General features: G+C 38.2%; 1 protein-coding gene across 1 annotated transcript in view; it reads left to right on the top strand.

Annotated features, from left to right (window-relative positions):
• HECW2 (HECT, C2 and WW domain containing E3 ubiquitin protein ligase 2) overlaps positions 1-13617 on the top strand; it is a 207321-nt gene extending 193704 nt beyond the window's left edge. The window contains 6 exon segments of the mRNA XM_030486106.1: positions 2160-2372; positions 5597-5741; positions 5995-6121; positions 7052-7100; positions 8455-8634; positions 10647-13617. Coding sequence (XP_030341966.1) covers positions 2160-2372; positions 5597-5741; positions 5995-6121; positions 7052-7100; positions 8455-8634; positions 10647-10929 — 997 coding nt within the window. The 3' untranslated portion in view covers positions 10930-13617.
• The last annotated feature ends 6767 nt before the right edge of the window (positions 13618-20384 follow it).

The following is a 20384-nucleotide window of genomic DNA, read 5'->3' as shown; positions in this document are numbered from 1 at the left end:
TCTTGCTGTTCTCATGAAACTCAACCATGAAACTCAAAGTTCCCCTTTTTTAATTTTAGAGAAACTTTTGTGGTTGACAGGGTGATGTGGTGTTAAAACAAGAATGTAAGCTGTGGGGGAGTATCTTAAGCTTTGCTATATTGCGAAATTCAGTTCAATAACTTAAAATGGTCTGCAATAATAAGCTGGTTTAAGAATTTTTCACAACTGAGAAAGAACTTGGCCTTCCCAGGCTTACAGATAGTTGCTAGAATCAAGTGTGCATATACCAAGCTGTAAATAACTTTCACCTCTTCAATGAATTTTTCTTCTGAGTTTTCTAGCCTTACCTTTCTAAATTCAGTGCTTTAAAAAAAGACAAATCCTACAACTAATTGATAACGAAATAAATGATAACAGAGAAGCTGTTTTGTTGAATATATTTCTAGATAAGTGTCAGTTTGTACAAACGGTGTTTGACATGGTTATTTGCAAATGGAAATCTCATTTTTCATGAGATGCTCATACCTTTTTTTCGTTAAATACTGAAGTCTACAGATTTTTTCCAAAAAAGTCCCAGACATGACTCTCTGTTCATCAGGGACTGTAGCAATAGGACGAGGGGTGACAGGTTTAAACTTAAACAAGAGAAGTTCAGGTTAGATGTAAGGAAGAAGCTCTTTACTGTGAGGGTGGTGAGGCACTGGAACAGGTTGCCCAAAGAAGTGGTAAATGCTCCATCCCTGGGTGTTCAAGGCCAGGTTGGACAGAGCCTTGGGTGACATGGTCTAGGGTGAGGCATCCCTGCCCATGGCAGGGGGGTTGGAACTAGATGATCTTAAGGTCCTTTCCAACCCAAACCATTCTATGATTCTATGATATGTTCCTTTTAGGCATTGGGGTTTTTTTGCATGAGAAGGGCAAAGCCCTGTAGGGCAACGTAGTCCTTTCTACTAAAGAAGCTAATTTAGTTGGAAAAGTGCAACTGGGATAGCTCATACTGAGCTTCTTCATGAAGCTTGTTTTTATGCTGTGGTAACCAAAAATATGCACGGAAAGGCCTTTTTTTTTCTTTTTTTTTTTTTGAAGACAGAAGTGTATGTCTTGTTCTTTGTACATAGTTTTAGAACTGTTTTTTGAACTTTATGCAACTTATTTTAGCTCTTCAAGTTTTGTTTGTTTGTTTTGGGTTGGGTTTTTTTAATAATGTTTTATCATTTGAAAACACTTTGCAAGTATGCAACTAGGCATTTCTGGGAATGCAAAACTTGTGATTATAAAACGTTGTTTTTTCAGTTTATAACTTGGCTTAAAAAACTGCATTTTTTCCCCTACTTTTTTTTTTTTTTTTTTTTAAAAAGGTCAGCTTGGTGTTTTAACTACAGAATGTGGTTTTCTTTTATAAACACTTCTTCGCCAAAATACATTTTTGTTTCCATACCTAAACAGTTGGCTAGGAAATAAAGCAGCACACTTTGTCTAGCTGTAATTGAGGAAGAGAATGCTAAGCAGTAGTGTTTTTCTGTTAAGATGTTTCTAAGCATTTTGTAGATGCCTGGGCGTTTTTTAGTAGTCCTACGTGATCTGTGAGGGTAAACTTTCTTTAGAAGTTTCTGCACTGAAAACTTTCCCCCTGTCCCCAGCATACAAATATGCTTTATCCGTGTTCATCCTCTGCATTTCACAGCATTTTGCTTAGTTTATTACTGTATCCTGTAGGTACTATAATGTGGATGAAGGGGGTTTTTATGTAATACTGTCAACCTGAAGCAAGTCCTGAGCAGCCTGGCAGAATCTCATAGCTAGCCATGCTTTAAGCAAGAGGTGCATGCTTTTGCTAGACACTTCCAGAAGTCCCTTCTAATCTGAGTCATTCTATGGTTCAGTGATCCTACATTGAGAATATCCATGTAACCTCATACTCTGATTTAATGCTTAGCTAACCTATATAAAGGGAATTGTACTGACTCTCACCAAAGCTTCATCTAGCTTAGTATCCTTTCTCCTACAGTGGCTGAAAGTGAATGTTTAGGGAATAGTGTAAGAACAGGCCAATCATGGCATACCCCTGTTAATTTTTTTTCTTGGTTTCCAATTATGTGTCATGCCTTTTTATTTCTAATGGCAATTTATGTGCTTTTTATATCTTAGGTCTTAACTTTTTCCTTTTTCTTTTGTAGAGGAAAATGTGCTGTGGTTAGAAAATGTATAGCTAAATCCACAGGCCAAGAGTATGCAGCTAAATTTTTAAAGAAAAGAAGAAGAGGTCAAGACTGCAAAGCAGAGATTCTTCATGAAATTGCTGTCCTTGAATTAATGAAATCTAATCCTCGCATAGTTAATCTCCATGAAGTCTATGAAACAGCAAATGAAATCATCTTAGTGTTGGAATAGTAAGTATACCTTCTTCGATGTTCCACATTCGTAGTGACAAATCTGTCAGTATACTCTTTTGGTTTTGCATGAGTTGCCTGAAGACCCAGAAGAATTACAACAGTACAATATTGTGTTAGTATTTCATTATGATATGCTTTATAAGCTCTTAAGGACTTTTTTGGTGTAATTTATTTTTAGGTAAATGCAAGAATTGAATCAATTGGTGTTAATTTGAATATGTGTTTTGTTACATCCACAGCTAATGAATTATGACAAACAATATGGAATAAGGCACTAAAAACCAAAAAAGACTAAAACCTATAGTAGTTCTGTACTCAGAACTTTAAAAAAATGGACTGAAAGATTTTTACTTTTTTACAAAAAAGCTTTTGAAAAATGAAAAGAGGGTCATTTTCCTACTGCATAACTGTTTTGTAGATGATTTCAAATTGGAATATTTTTTTGGCTTTTGCACACTTCATCTGGGTAATTTTGGTTAAAACTTGCCTGTTTAATTTGAGCAGATTATTTCTCCTGCTAGCTGGATTTTTGTAAAAAGCTCTGATCAGTGTTCAGGTCAGGCTAACCTAATCTAAAACCTGAATACAAACTCTAGGGTGGAATATTTTTTTTGTCTTAAAATTTTTCATGGAAGCTGGCCAGAGAGAATGTTCTTGAATCTAGAAAGTGCATAGTGCTTCGATGCATAATAAATCACACCACCCCACTCCCTCCACAAAAAAGTAGCTATTGATACCAAATAGACAGATTTCGGAGAAGCTGAGAGCTGAGCATGTCCATGTTCTGTGAATTTCAGTCACAACTTGAGGCTTTCTGGTGACTGAAAAACTACAATTCTTTTGTGGGTTCTGACCTTCTAAATTTAGTGGTTTTGTTGTTTTAAAACTGTTTGGCTTCTGGAGCTGTTTCCTCCAGAATTCCCGTATCTGTTGAGATGTCCCTGTTGCTTCTCATTAGCTCTGAGAACAGGTTTAATTGGGGGATTGAATTTGAGTTATCTGTCATATTTGCTTTATGTGTAAAGTTTCCTTTGTAATGTAAGGAACAAAAATGCAGTTTGTGAAACTATTCAGGAAGCCTTTCTCTAGGATTTAAGTTTCACATACAAAGTATTTGAAGAACTGTTAATGGTGGTCTGCTCGCACCATGATAAATTCCTTCAAATTTGCCAAAGAATCTAGCTTGCTTTTTTCCTGGAACTAGATGATCCCTAACATACTATTTGTTGTTCCAAGAAGGCTAAAATAATAAATAATGTAGAAGTAAAATCCAGCTGACACATTTTGAACTTCTTGCTGAGAACAAGTGCAAGGTCACATAAAAGCCATAATGTCTTCCTGCTTCTGTTTCAGCTCAGCTAACTGTCTCGCTTATTAAAGCTCTGTAGTGAAACAACTTCCTTACGCTACAGTGATGTTAATGGTCTACTTTGTAGTAGAGTTCAGAAGTCTTGCAGTAAGTGTTCCTAGTTCTATTGGGATGAGGAAAGGGCTGATTATGCTTTTAAATTATGTCCTCTGTAGCAGAATACAGATTATTTTTTTTTTGGTTTGTTTTCTCATTATCAGAACCCTGAAGCAGTCCTTTAAAAGAATTGCAAGAAATGAGTCTCTTAATCATAAAATAGTTAATAAGTATATCCCTTCTAGCTGTATTTTTCCTCATACATGTGGCCCTTGGTGTTGCTGGGTTGTTCCTGAGCTGTTACCTGCAAGTTCAAAGTTTTGCATTGTGTAGGATTCTATTAGGTTATTTTTCTGAAGATACATATTTATGTATGCTACAGGTCATCTGGTGATCTTTTTATTCACTTTCTCAGTTGATGCTGAAGTTGCTTGTTAATATCTTCCCTGAACTGGGGAGCCAAAACCAGGATACTGCATTCTAGCTGTGGTCTAGTGAGCTGGGTAGAGTCACTCTTCAGTCATCTGTGTGTCCACCCATCCAGAGTGTAACATAGTAACTTGGATACAACAATACTGTGGGAAACAGTGTTGAAAACATTGTTAAAGTTGAAGTAAAGGCCATCCGCTGCTCACCTACATTTTGTCATAAAGGCAAGAAGAGAGGCATTACTGATACCTTGCATAGCTCCAGCAGGTTAGTGACTGTGTTTATCCATGTTGTCCATTATCTAACTTTTTTGTACACTTATCATTTTATGAACGATAAAATTCAGGCTTACTGATAGGTAGTTTTGAGGCAGCTCTTTATCTTTGAGAGAGAGAAACTCCAGGTAGTTAGAGCTGGCTGAATAATGATGTCAAACCAAGCACAAAAGGAAACAGCTGACACTGTGGCAGAGTATAGAACTATAACTAATTAACCACATGCAACACGGTTATTTCCATACTTCCTTTATGCTGTAATAGTAGGGGGGTTTGTAAGCAAACAGCCTTTTTCTGAGGAAGACATATTTGAGATCCTGTGTGAAAACATGGAGCTTGTCAGTCTCATCTTTGTTGTTAGTGTGGCAATGGTAAATTTCAATGTGACAGAGCTGAGTCCTTGTATTTCTGAGTATTCTGTGTCTGCTAGAGTTCTGGAAGAACTAACTGACTAGGCAACTGCGTATTTAATCATCATCAGCATGCTAGGTGTGCTTCCTGGTACCTCTCTGATTTTTAGTCTTCCATCAGAATGGCAGGACCTAGGGTGGCAAGTATACAATTCTCTCCCACTCCAGAAATAACCTTCAGCAGCTCTGACTGTTCATTGTATTGTAGTTCATGCATTTACACCACAGCCACATAATGAAAAATAATGGGTTTTACTTGCAAATTCAGACTACTGCTGGGCTTTCTTGCTTTGAATTATTTATGGAACTGGTCAAATGGAAGAAACTTTAGATTTGACTTGAAGAGAAAGGCTCCTTCTGTTAGAGAATGATGATAGAACTCACCTTCCTGAAGGAAACTTCACACTCACTTACAGGAAAGCATGCTTGAGGGTACCAAAGCATTGTGAGGTTGTCAGCCACGAATTTCTGTTTCGTTATCTCAGAAAAGCATAATCAGACTTTTTTCCCCCCCGTTTTCTAAGTGCTATATTATGTGTCTTGGCATAAGTATGTATTTAGAAAAAAAAAAAGTAATAATATTCCCAGCCTTTCAGAGAATATGAATATATATTATATACAATGGTACTATACATAAGATTTTTCCTCACTTAAGCTTGAAAATTCAAACTTAATGTGTAAGCGTTCATGAATGTGTTTCAGTGCTGCTGGGGGAGAAATATTTGACTTGTGTGTCCCAGATCTGGATGACAGAATTGGGGAAAGGGATATTGTAAGACTTATAAGACAGATACTTGAAGGACTTCGCTGCTTGCATGAAAACAACATTGTTCATCTTGATTTAAAGGTGAGGCTGCAGCAGAGTTTTTATTTTACTACTTTATCTTCTATTTAATATTGTGGTAAGGTAATTTGTTAAATACCTAACAGACATGATGAGAAAAAGGAGTTTATTAGAGGTTAAATAATTGTTTAAAATAAAATTTAGTAATAAGTATTGCATAATAGAAACGATAAATCATAAATGATTTATGATTTACATTGGTGGGTTTTGCAGCTTGTGTTTTTATTAATTGAGAATCAAATCTTTCCTGTTCTAGCCTCAGAATATTTTGCTGAGCAGTGTCAATCCTCTTGGTGATGTAAAAATAGTAGATTTTGGTATGTCTCGGAAGCTTGAGAATTCTAGTGAACTACGGCAGATCATGGGAACAACAGAGTATCTAGGTATGGAAGAGCTGCTTCACAATTTCTGATGTGCAGTTTTGAGAAAGCAGAAACACTTCATGTAATGTGCTTATCTGCTTATCAGTCATTACTGGAGAAAGAACAACAGGACAAGGCAACATGTCCTGAGCTGTTCTTAGAGTAGTCTACAAATATTTCCACTAAAAAAAACCACCCCAAATTATATCAACAAGTGCATCTCTAATTTAACATTACAGTATTTACTGCTGCTGTGATGCAGACTGTTAAATCAACAGGAAATTTTGGCTGTTGTATTTCAACTCTAATCAAAAGAATTTAACATTAGCATGCACAAAGAAATATTCTTTGAATTAGGAATGCTGTTTAGTATGATGATTTAATGAGATAAAAATTATCCTTGAAAAGGGAAAGATTGCCAGTAACACTTGGCACTCTCGAGGGGCAGGTTTCCTTAATGATTTGCCTACACTCAATTTCAAGACCACTTCAATCTGTAGTCAGTAACTTGCTTCCTAGCATATGCTAACAGCCACTGAGCCTAAAATTGGCTTGGTCATCTGGCATTGCATTGTTAACACACTGAAGTCTATGCATTCCCCTTAAAAAGCTATACACTTGAAAACCCGTTAGAAGACCATATTATGGGCATGCATCTGATTAGAAAATATCTTGGGATTTGGAATGTGTACAGAATAGACTTTAGGCCATATAATGCCTGAAGTGTGCCTATTAGTGTGAACCAATTAAGCATCAGTGTGTCTAATCAAATGGAAATAACATTTTTCCGCCCTGGTGGCTTGAAAATAGTAAACTTGATTATTGAAACTGCATGTTTAGACTCATAATAATGGTTGGCAAAAAACCTGCCAGAAATGTAGTGTATGAATATTCAAGGCCACTTGAGTAAATATACTAAACTGTTTTTATTCTCTCCATCTCTTTATCTAGCTCCAGAAATCTTAAACTACGATCCCATTACCACAGCTACAGATATGTGGTAGGTTGTATATGATAATTCATTTTATTGAGGTAGTCATGACCATTCAACAATCAGGAGCCAGATCCAGACTCTGCAGTTCTATCTGGGTTCCTTCTGTTGGACTGACCAAAAGAGGTAGAGTTGGGAGGGGAAGGAGCCTTCAGGATATAACTTGGGGCTTACAGGAATTACTGTATATGGGTCTATTGCACACCTAGTAGGGAATACAGGTGGCTTCTAAGCATGCAGAAACTAGGTATTTGTTCTAAGAGAACAGTAAGTGATTGGATAGTATACGTTAGGCATTACTTACTCTTGTATGACTTGTTTCAGATAGCGATTAGTCTTGGACACTCCTCCCTCCCCATTTTTGTGTCACTAAATAGTAAATGTTTTAACTTTCTGTCTCTTTAGAGCATTATTTGCAGAATGAGTCATAAAAAATGACAAGTGTCTTAAACTGATCCACAACTTTATTAAGTGTACTTTTGTAGCCTATTAATTTCATGAGTTATGTTAGTGTAAAGGCTGGTTTTGAGATGTTTCCTTAAAAACAAAACATTTTTGAGCATCTAAATAATTAAAAATAAGTTTTAAAAGTTGCTATGATCTAATTAACTCTTTGAAATTCTCAACTCATAATAGCAATTGTATCTGTTTGTGAATGTTCTTTTTAACCACTTATTTGCTTGCTTTTTGGAAAAACACAAAACCAAACTATTGGTGCTGTACTCAGAATGACAAACACAGCAGATGCTGTGCGTGATTCCTCACTGTAATGAGTACTAAGGTTTGATCTGTCGGATCACAAACCCATTTTTATTACTCATCAAGAAACTATCTGAGATTTATAATAAACCACATGATGATGTGGTACTCATGCTCATGTTCTTGGAGGAAAAACATTTCAGCACGAGGATATTGTTGCACAGCTGGGATGTCAATTCTACAGAAAGGTTGACTAAGTCTCAGTCTTTGTTACTTCATCCAGAATTGTAGTGCAAGATGGGTTTTATTTTCATGCAAATTAGAAAGTCTATCTTATTGCAGTTCTATCCTCCAGAATTGCCATGTGTCCAAGAGTGGGCTGTGTAAAAGCAGTATATTTCCTTTTCCTAACAATTTCAATGGGAGGAAAAAGTTGTACTGAAAATAAGCTATTTTCAGAAATCCTTTCATTGACATATATACATAGCTTTCCTCGAGTGTGTACGTCCTTGAAACACAGAAAACTGAGGTGTCGCATGATGTTTCTAATTCTCTGAGTGTGGCATCCATAAGGAGCTTAGATCTGCAGCACAATAAATACGGAGGGTATATCGTTTAGGTATCCTAGTAGGATTATGCATTGAGGATTTTTTTTTTATCTCAGGAACATAGGTGTAATCTCATACATGCTGCTGACGCAAGAATCTCCATTTGTTGGAGCTGATAATCAAGAAACTTACCTTAATATATCTCAAGTTAATGTGGATTATTCAGAAGAAACATTTTCGTCAGTTTCACAGCCTGCCAAAGACTTCATTCAAAAACTTCTCATAAAAAATCCAGAGTAAGTAACAAACTCCCCCAGGCAAGAATCTTATCTTTTATGCTTGTGGAGCACCTAGCAGAAGCGAATGTTAATTTGGGAGCTTAATACCACTGATACAATCAGTCAAACATTTCACAATGCATTGGTATTATGTGTAGGTTTATGCCCTTCCATAATGTATGAAAATGATCTCTGGTTCACTGTCTGGCTATTATTGTAGTCCAGCTTGTGCTTTGAGTTTCGTATTTTGAGTTTCTTTATATTTTCATTCAGAGGACAGATTGCTAGCAAATGTGATGAAATATATTCTAGAAAGGTCACATTCTTCTCTATAATTTAACCTTGTATTGTGCAATTTGGAGAGACAAAATGCAATCTCTTTGATGCCGTGCTTTCTTGTTTCCTGACTTATCTTTCATGTATCTTTCTATTTTAATACATTTCATACAAAAAACAACTTCGCAGTCTTCTGACTGAGCAAACATTCTTCAAAGATACATAGTTTTGCCACGTTCAGCCTCTTAAAAGATGTTCTTGATCAAAAGTACAAACTTTTTTGTTTGTAAGGCACACTTCTGTAACTTTATAGACATTAACTGTATCTGCACTTGCTGCATAGTGTTAAATCTGGATATTTTTTAACTGTTGCACCAGCAAATGTAGTACAAACCAACCAACAAAAAAAACCCACCCCACCTCCACATGCCAAGAAAACCCCAAAACCAACCCAAACCCCCAAAATCAAGAAACCAAACACCACCACCCTAAAAGATATATTTGGGGCAGTAATATTTAGTGAAGTCAGTTAGTCGTGTTCTACTAGGCATGGTCACGTATTACCAATTGTAGTGCTAAGTATTGTCATTTGTGGTGGGACAGTAGTGCCTGTCTTCTTCAGAGAGCCTGCAGCAAGTAGGAGTGTTCCTGTTTAGTTGAGAAAGAGGTTCTTTGGTAGGAGGAGACAGGGGTATCTATGAAGTGCCTACTTTGGTGAAATAAGGACTCTATATAAACTCATATCTGAAGAGTCCTTTCTGTTCTGGCATCTCACATAGAGGGTTTGTCAGCATCTAGAATAATTCTCAAGAACCACAGTATTATGAGGGAAGCAATTATGAAGAGCCTGCTTTGATAAATGTTAGTGTGGACCTGCAGGATGTTTGACATTGTCACAGTCACTACTCACTTTCTTGCTTCTGAGCATCTTGATGTCTTCATTATATCCTCAATAACATTCCCCCCCATTCTGATTCTTGATGACTATACCTTCTGGAATCTTAAGAGGAAAAAGGTGTCCTCAGATAGTCAACTCTATAAAGTTACAGGTCTCTGACCAAAAAATATTCACATGTTCTGGTAAATTTAAGGACAAGTAGTGGGCTCTGTTGCATTCCTAGCAGTTCTGTGGACCTTAACAATGCAGAACATGATGAAAACTCTAGTAGTGCTATACTAGGTTATCCAGAGGAACAATTTGCGAGTTTGTATTTTGTTTGGTAGTAACTACATTTTGGAAGGGGTTACACCACATAAATTGCAAGAGTAAAACACTGCTGGATAGAGTTGATGGAGTTGGATAGAGTTGATGACACCATGTTATTTGGCCCTCCTTGAAAACTTAATTACTAAATATTCATTAGCCTCCCTATTTACAGTGGTCTGTATAAAACATAGGACTTCAAAAGCATAAGCTCATGCACAATTATATAGACAATGTTAAAAACAGTCCAAGGGACTATGAATACCAGCTGAGGAATACCTGCTCCTTGTTCTGATGAAAAGCTTACCAGTTCTGACATTCAGCAGTAGGGAAGACTGTCAAATTTAGGTGCATGTTGCTAACACTTAACCTTAACTGTTGTGGGTCTAATGTGTTTTATAGCAGCCATGGTAGTAGTGGAAAACCAGGAACATTAACTCCTCAGTGTTAATTCTGCTTAAGATTTCTTAACACGTGTCAGAGCTATTTCACTATGTTTTTAGTATTTCTGAAATGAACTTAAGGAACTTTACCCTTTTCTCTTTCAAAGGCAAAGACCCACAGCAGAGGCCTGTCTTTCTCATTTGTGGTTGCAGCAAGGGGAGTTCACACTCTTGTGTAGCCCTGAAGAAACTTGCTGCTCTTCTCTGATGCCAGGACACACCACAAAATGTTCAGAAGAGCGGAATGTAAAATCTAGTTGTAATGGTACCTGTAGCAACAAGGAAGACAAAGAAAACATACCAGAGGACAGCAGTATGGTCTCCAAACGCTTCCGTTTTGATGATTCATTGCAGTATCCCCAAGACTTCATGACAGACTTCATATGTTAATGTGTAATATAGACTTTTATAAAATGAATTTAGCATAATCTGTTCCAGTGGCGAATGTAAGATTATGGCTTGCCAATTCGTGCAGCATTGGCATACTAGAAATGCACTTTGATTCTTTTATGCTGGTGCTTCCTTTTCTATCCATTGCTGGCAATGGATTTAACCCCTGAAAAATTGGGGTTGTGGCGCCACTAAAATGAATTATTTTTTGTAAGAAGATTTAATTAAATATTTTTGCACTTTTCAAGTTTTAGTCCAAAAATGATGCCAGAGTGAACAAACTAAAACCTGAAAATAAGTTTGTTTAAACTGAAGCTTTGCCAAACAGTGGTTGCATACACACACGCTTTTCTGACTGGCCTTAAGAAATTGATCTAAGCAGGGAAACTGAATCTAGCTGTTTTACTGGGCTTACTGGTGACCATTCTCATCACTTTAAATGGAAGCTGAAGTTGGTATGTTTTGGGAATGCGGTACATCTGTTGTGGCCATTTGCAAAACTACGTTCTAGGATCATTAGTAGTTAAGGAAATGTTTCTGCCTTATAGATCTGGTCTGCTTAGGAATTATAATGCACACTCTGTGTGTTTTCCAACAGGAAACTGAGTTGGATTTCTGCAATGCTTGAATAGAAAATGGGTAGATTGTCAGTCCATGTGCTAGTGGTCCTTTGCTCCTTATCAGTAAGTTATATTTGGAGAGGATGAGGGTCCCACGCTGATGTGAATATTTGATAAACTAGTTTGCTTTCATAAAACCTCTGAAATAGTATTGTCTACCTATATCGACCTATTCCTCATCTTAAAAACAAACAAAAACCCCAAGCAAGCAAGCAAACAAACCAACAAAAAAACCCAAACCAAAAAGCTTCTTTAGAGTTAAAAGTACTAACTGAATAAACTGAAAATAACAATTTTTGCCAGTGAAAGTGCAATTAAAAGTTTTTCATTATGCCCCTCTAATGCAGAAGTGCAGTGCATCTTTCTGTCAGTTATTGTTATCCATAATAGTTTACCTTCATGCCCGCTCTGAGAAACGGACTGCAGTGTGCTAGTATTTAAAGACAAACTACCTAATAATTGTTTTAAGCCTTTAAATTTAGTTTGTTTATTGGTTTTGTTGTGTTGGAGGGGGGGATGTTGTTGGGTTTTGTTTTGTTGTTTTTAATTATATCCTTTTCACTTCCTGTTTCTAGGCTCTGAGGAAGTAATGCCTATGTCAATTTTAAGCAAATACCAATCATGCCTTAACAGCCTGAAACTAATACTGACAAGATAAAATCTTAATCATAACACTGAGGCTGGAAGTCTTTTTGTGTAGGGAATGTATTAAAACTCTTGTAAATATTTTAAAAGTAAACAGCACTTTAAAATACTTCTGGGATTTTCCACTCCTCAGAGCTTAGACTTAATTGTCTTTGATTTGGATTTGGTTTGTTCTGTGTAATAAAGTATCACAATCTGAAGTGTGCCTGTGGGCTTGTCAATAGTTAGGCAGGTTGAGGTTCTGGAACAACATAGGATTGAGGTGAACATAATGAAAGGTAAAAGGTTGTATTTTATCTTTCTTCACACAAGGAAGGAACAGGGTTTTTTTTGCCAAGAGATTTCAATATAAGGTATCACCATAAAGCATGGGGGAATTCAGGACTGTTGTCTTTATTTTAGGTGACACTCATGTTGACAAGTGAAAAGTTGACTGAGGTGTAAGGCATGTAAGACTATTTCAGCTTACTTTTGTCAGAAGTAAAAGTTTTCCACGACTTAATCTCACGTGAAAGGAAGTAACGAATATATTCAGCACATATGAAGCTCAGATGCCTAGGTACAAATGAACCACACTGAGTCTCCTCTATGTATTACTTCTCATGTAACTTTTTTTCAGTGATACTGATAATATATACTAAGTGACTTTGCTGGAGGCAGTTGCTGAATCATATTTAGGTACCTTATACCCTTACTTTTCAAAGGCCTTGGCTTTTCCCAGTGGAGTCTTAACCTAACCTTTTATTTTTTCCACCAGCATGGAGTCCAATTTGAACTGGGTAAATTAAAAATACAAACTTCTGTACATACTAAGAAGTTAAATTTCATTTAAGGAAGAAAATGTCAAAAGCTGTGACAGGTGAAGGTAGAAAAGAATGTTTATAAAATTTGTTACATTTTAAAATACGTTACAGAGCTGAAATTCCAACTGGGAAGCTTGTGAAAGTCTTTGTACATTAGTATTCTATTTTTAACATCTGGAAAATAAAGCTGAAAACATATACCAGCACTTTATGACAAAGTTGTTGTTATTAAGATTTTTATCATGGTATCTGATGTTTACATTTCTTACTACTTTTCGAGCTAATCTTTAAATAAATGAAAATTGGTCTTATCCAAAGAACTTAAGTTTTGAAGACTTTATTTGTACTTTACATAAACTTAAAATATACCTTGAATCAGATTTTCTTTGGATCACTGCATTTATTTTAAAGTATTATTGTTCATGCAAACTTCAAGTGAATGTAAATACATACATTGTAGACAATTGTTAGCCCATCTTGCTTCCTGCCATATTACTGGGAATTACCAAGTGTGAATGAGTGATGAGTAACATTTTAAGATGATTGAAGTCATATTTCTATGCAGTTCATGACCTTTTTATATAACAAAAAACAAAATAAACCTTGTCTTTTTTTCAAAACTTCTGTGTTTTCATTTCTTCACAGAATCAGAAAAGGAATTACACTCAAAAGAGGGGGTAACCTGTTGTGGCCTGGATAACGCATTTCCTACAAAGGCATGTTTCAGTGATGAAATGAAAGCTTTCTCATTGTTAGAAATGTACAAATGGGCTTTATTTTTAATGAAAGAAATAGTGTATTCATGTGCTTGGTTTGGTGTTGCTTGTGGCCATCAAGTTCAGAAGTTATCTGAATATTTACATTCCCTGTGTCGCAGATTCTTACCAGAATACTGCCTGCTTTTTCTTTTTTGTTTTAAGACATCTATGAAACTCTTCTGTTTAGTAGTGATTTGAGACAGCTTGACATTTCTGTCTTCTCAAAAGGCCTTCGAAGGAAGGAGACATGTTAGAAAAATGCATCATCTAGGTAATAGCTGACCATCTTATCAGGACAGTTGTGCTCGTACACTTACCAACTAAGGTAAGTTATTATTGGAAAAATATATTGTAAAATTGGTGCAAGGTAGAAAGTGTGCAATTACATGTTTGTTTCAGAAAGCAATCATCCTGTGACTTAAGAACCTGGCAGCTGACAGACTTGAAAATACTGCTTGGACCACTGAGCATTGGAGAAGTGAGTGAGATACAGAATGAGTCAGTGCATAGAAAGTCTACCAAATGAATGGTAACATCATGAAGCTGAACTGCTGAGTCACCTACTACTGTGTGAGAAATTTCTTAACTAAAAGCAGGTACATAAGAATTCTTAAGTGGCTATCCCATGTAGTGATTGAGGAATATGACTTTGAGACACAAGTTGAAGGCATCTCATAAGCTGAGATTCCATTGCATTCAAACATCTTGTTCCATTTTCATGCTAGCTAATGTTTTGCAGTCTGCCATCTGAAACCTCTGGGGAAGAGAAAAGCCCTTCCTGAAACTATTTTTAAGGAAATACCCAAATCTGAGAACTTTAATTTTTGTGCACACAGGAGTTATTACATTTGTTGTACTTTCAGACATTATTTATTTGCTCTAATCATAACATACAAAGCATGCCAGTACTTTGGTTAAAAATTAAAGGATCACTTTTTTCACTTTAAAAAGAAAACATCTGGTCAGTAAAACACTTCACTGTACATAGTATTTTGGCTTATGCTTTGAATACTTTTTTGAATACTTTTGCCTCTGCTGGAAGAGAGAACAAAATGTATTCTTGGTTACTCCAGAATTAACTGAGACATCAAGGTGGAATAAAAACCCAACATCACCAAATCTTTCAGAAAATGAAAACTTAGTGATAAAGAGACCTATGGCCTCTTATTCTTCCTGTATTTAATTTTACTGTCACTAATCCTTTTATTTTGCACTGATACCCCAATCTTTTCTATACTTCTTATCACATAGCAATATATGAACTGTATGATACTGAATGCTCATGTTCTGTTGACTTTGGCTGGTAATGACAGATTTTTTTAGTAGTCTGCTCCAATGTTTCTTAATTCCTTTTAGTACGGTTCTAAAACAGATGCTGAGGAGTATGCACTTTGAGAGTACTCCCTTCTACTCTTCATCCTTTGACTGTTTTATTCTTTTGATCTTATTTTTATTGCTGAAGTTAGATTGTTTTGTTAGGTATGAATGTGGGATTTCAGATGAAAGTTATGTTAACCACAGGAAGGCAAAAAAATTAGCTTTAAACCATTTTTTTTCTTATGTGTCCTCCTGTGGCCTTGGAAGTGCTGATTAAAATCAGCTGGTGTTGTGTTTGTGTTAGTAAAATGTGTTTAACTGGTCACTGCAGGAAAAGAATGAAATGGGGGGGGGAAGAATGAACAGCAACACAGATGTTTGTAGTTCTCTGTAAGAAAGTTCTTCTGATAATGAAAAATACTGTATATACAAATATGATTTTCTCTGTAACATTCCTAACATTAACAACCTAACTGTGCCTTTCTTCCCCTGAAGAGTACAAGCAGATGAGCTATTTCCAGTTTCCTAATCAAATGATGAAAAACCAAAATGTCACTTTCTAAGAAAAGAAATCTCAACATCCAACAGTGTGTGGTGATGTGCTCTAAACATGCTACTGCCTTCTGTAGATATATAGTAGTTGAATGATTCAGTATTAAAGAGAAGTACAAAGATTTCCCTTTGCATGTTTTCCAGCTGGACTGTTACATATTCTAGCCAGTACAGTGTACAGCTTGTTTGAATCTCCCAAAGATATGTTGAGTATGAGGGTATTTCTCATTTCAAAATCAAAACCAGGCTTTGGTACTGTTTTAGAAAATGCACTGGGAGTTCCAAGTGATGTTGGATTTTCTACAGCTGCACAAAGCAGAAATACCCTACTGTTCTTTGCCTGTGGTATTTTAACAAAGGGACTTTTATGGTGAAAACTTGATATATAGACTCTTATAAAGCTCTATGTACAATTCACAAGGTATGTTACAGGCCTCAATCATTTATAGGGATTTTCCAGCAGGGCAACTCTAGGGTAAACTGTCGTGCTACCTTTTATGAGTTGCTGTGAAAAACATCACAAAACCTCTCATTTGAAATTCACGAGCTACCTAACATGGTAACAGCTGTTTCAGATCCCATTGAAATCCAAACCTGGCCACAGCGAACTGTTGGAAGTCAGCAAACCACACCAGGAGTTTATTTAGATGGGTCAAAGCATCAGATTCATAATGCAGGGAACACCCATTAACTACCAATGAAACTGAAAAAGATTTTTTCATTTTCTTGTACTCTTTAATTTACTGGGGGGGGGGGGGGAGGGAGACAGGTTGTTTAAATCCCAAGTCTGTTGTGCACATGCTGGGCTCATGCATGATGCAGCACCTGAAGAAATATTTGTTTGCTGTTGTGGTTTTGACACCCCAGTCCGGCCATTAGAGCTGATGAAGATTTTGCAAGCACAGCTGAGGTATTTTGCATGTTTAGTTGGAGCACGTCTCAGTGGTTTGCCTAAAGACAAGCACCTGCATTCACTCATTGATACACATCATTTAATTTAAAAGGTAAGAAGGAATACCTGCCTGAACAGCAGTGAATGGTACCTCCTACTCAAAGCAATTTTAACTATCCTTATTTTCCTGAACTTGGCAGATCCCAGAAGGGTATCAATCCTGGGCTCTTCACTACAAGAGAGATACCGAGTTGGTGGAGTGGTTCCAGAGAAGGGCACTGAAGCTGGTGGAGCACCCAGGCTTGATACCCTTCTGAGGTATCAAGACTTGTTCTGAAGAACAAGTCTTATGAGGAATGGCTGAGGGAACTGGGTTGTTTAGGCTGGGAGAAGACTCAGCTACCTGAAAGGAGGTTGAAGAGAAGGAGGTGGCTGGTCTCCCAAATAACGTGGTAGGACAAGAGGTAACAGCCTCAAGTTTAGATTGGATATTAGGAAAAATGGATGATCAGGGGTTGGAACAGGCTGCCCAGGGAAGTGGGGGAATCACCATCCCTGGAAGTGTTCACAAGCTGTGTAGATGAGGCCCTCAGTGACATGATTTAATGGTGGTCTTGGCAGTCCTGGGGTAATGGTTGAACTTGATGATCTTAAAGGTCTTTTCCAACCTAGCTGATTCTATGAGCATTTTCTACTGGAAGGCAATCTCAGGTGAAAGCACAGCAAAGCTGAAATTCAGCTTGACATAGCTGCAACTACACTGCAGTAGCTTAAAAACAAACATCCCAAATGCAATCCGTTAATCTCTGTCGCCTATGAGCTTGTAAACAGCAACTCGGTCTCCATCAGCACCACCTGAGCTGGCAGCCTTGTGAAGCCTCGGGGTACTCCACCCCATGCAGCTGGGGCTGGGTGAGCCCACCTGGCGGCAGGAAACAATCTGTAACTTGGCTTCAGGTGCGGGGCGTTCCTCTCGTTCTTCCCTGCAGCAGCTCCGCACGTTCTCTGCTGCTGAGGTAACGCGTTGCGGGTCGGAGGAGCAGCGAAGCAGCCGCAGTTCCCCGCGCTGCGTCCCGCTGCAGGCGGCCCGGAGCGACAGTTGAGCGCGGCGGGCGCTGCACCCCCTCCATCCCATCCCACCCCGCGCCGAGCCTTGCACCGGGCCGTTGGCCAACGGTTGCCGCAGCGCTGCTAGGTGACGGCGTCGGGGCAGCGCTGCCTCGGCCGCGCAGGCATGGGCACCGAGCAGGTACGCGGGTGAGCGGGCAGCGGGCAGCCCCGGGCCAGCTCTGCCCGCCCCATCCGCCGACAGCGGCGGGTGAAGGCTGGGGGTCCCGTGGCGGGGTTTGTCTGAGGAGAAGGGCCTGGGCAGCGCTCGCTGTCCGTGGGACCCAACGCTCGGGTGCACTTGGTACCGGCGGGGGCTGGTTCTCATCCAAAAAGTGGTGTTTTGCCTTCAAACCTTGAATGACTCGCTTGAATTAAGCTTCTGAAATCACAGGTTGTATCCCTGACACTTAATTAAATGCTTGTGCTCTGTAAGCAGAGAGCTGGTGGACAGCCGAGCTTTAGTACGCTGCTCCATTAGTTGTAGGCTGGTTGTGCCTGGTACTCTCCAGAAAAATTCAACTGTGGTGTTTGTGCTATCAACTGCTTAAACGAGGTCTTTAGAAACAACATAGTTCTTCTTGCAGCTGCCCAGATTTCCTTTAAATTGGGGGTTTTGTTTTTGAACATGAACCGTGACGAGATTTTAATTGGTTCAGTTTATTTCCAGAGTTGCAGGAAGCTTAAATGCTGAAGACAAACGCCAGTAGAAGCTTTTAGGGATTAATGTGGTTTTAGATCACTGGGCATTAACCGACACTAATTTGTATTATTTTCCTAGTGGCCAAATTGGGTCGTAGTTGGTTAATGTAGTTATTGCTGTTCTTTGTTAGTACGTCAGTCCTGTTCTTTTAGTCTGTTTTGGTTTTGTCCTCATTCAGATTTATTTTCCTCTAATGAAATCTGTGAGATTTTTGAAATATTTCAGTAACTTCCTTCAGTGGATTAAAAGTTCACCAGTTTTCCTCTGTGTGTGTCTTTCCTTGAGGTGCATATCAGAGGGAGTGAGTTGGCTGCTCCTAACTATCTGAGATAGTCCTCACTGTCCTGGACTCTCTTTTTAGTATATCTTATTGCTAGTAGTAAGCTTGCAGTATAGTATGTTAAAATATTGGCATTGTTCTGAGCGGAGCTAGTTTCAACACTGAGTTCATCAGTACCAGCAGCTCAGAGATATAAATCGTGGTGTTGAATTCTGGTTTTCAACAAAAGAAAATCTGTACAAAACTGTGTAATGTTGTGTATAAAGAGCAGGTAGTCTTAGTCATTTCTGTAGCCCTATTATTTATGAAAAATATTGTTATTTGTTCATAACTAGGAATCTAAGAATTAAGACTGTGGACCTTGTCACAGAGAGAAGTAGACCATACTCTTTTAGGAATTCAAAACCATTTTCTTCTATAGAAAAGATTTTTTTTTTTTATTTTATTTTTCCCCCTCCACCCCCTTCAGAGGGTAGTAGATAGCATCCACCACCTGCCTTAAAATCCGGACTAGAGAAACAGTGAGCTTTATATTTCAGTCTCATTATGCAAGACATGTCTCTAACTCAGAGTGCAGAACCTCCTAAGGTGACTTTCCCTGAGCCAGCTCTGGTCCAGCATCCATAAAGCTGTTGACAAACCAGAGATCACCACTGGGATGGTTAGGGGACTGGAGCACTTGCTGTATGAAGAGAATCTGAGGGAAATGCGTGTGTTCAGCTTGGAGAAGAGAAAGTGGCAGAGGAATGTAGTTACTCTCTTCATTGCCTAAACTAGAGAGAAGATGGTGCCCGATTCTGCTTGGTGCTGTGCAGCAGCAGCAGGAGAGGCAACGCGCTCAAGTTGCCAGGAGGGAGGAACTGAGTAGACATAAGGGTGACGTTCTTCACAGTGACATGATTAAACAGGGGAGAAGGTTGCCCAGAGCAGCAGTGGCTTTAGAGAACTTCAGATCTTGACCAGACAAGGCCCTGTGCAATCTGACCTAACTTTTTCTAGTTAGAACTGCTTTGAGGAGGAGACCGGGTAATCAGAGGCCCTTTTCAGCCTAATTTTGCCTATCATTCTGTCATAGCATGTTCGTATAGAGCTGTGTCCAAACCAATCCAAACTGTCCATAGGCTACACTGCATTCTTTAGGCTTCTTGGCTCGATAAGTAGCTTTATGGGGGCAGTGTGGATGCACTGTGAGGAGATGCATTCCTGCTAGTATTAGAAGAGACTGGTAGCTGTTACATGGTTTGTGGTAAGAATCTTTTTATAGCTGAATATGTTAGACTACAGAGAAATAAATGGCTTTTTCAGTAGAGTTACAAGTGCTCCACTTACCAGACAAAAGCAGGCTTGTCATGTAAATCTTTCTGTACTGGTTATAATACTGCTTTTCCCTTATTTGTGCTGAAGTAAGTTCCTCATCTGTGTCACTGCAGACTGTGAGACTGGTATAGGCATTAGAGTTTTGAGGTGTGAAAAATCTTGCATGTGGGCCATGCCTAGCTGGAAGATAGACTGGCCAGAGCATTAAATAATGGACTGAAAGAGATTTGTGGTTACTGTGGCAAAGTCTTCGCTCACTTTTCCTGTGTTTGCCAAAGAGCTAGGTTAAAAATATTAAAATTGGCCTGCTTGGTGTTTAGTGCACTTCAATTCACCAGGCATTTTGATCTCTGTTCAAAGGGATGTGTTTAATCTTGGAGTAAAGGGGAATACGGATCTATTGTTCAGTAAAAATAGCGCTGTTGATTTTGAAACAAGATACTTAAACCATTTTGTTGTAT

Source organism: Strigops habroptila, chromosome 5, assembly GCF_004027225.2.
Source record: "Strigops habroptila isolate Jane chromosome 5, bStrHab1.2.pri, whole genome shotgun sequence".
NCBI lineage: Eukaryota > Metazoa > Chordata > Aves > Psittaciformes > Psittacidae > Strigops > Strigops habroptila.
This window is presented reverse-complemented; position numbering and strand designations above follow the sequence as displayed.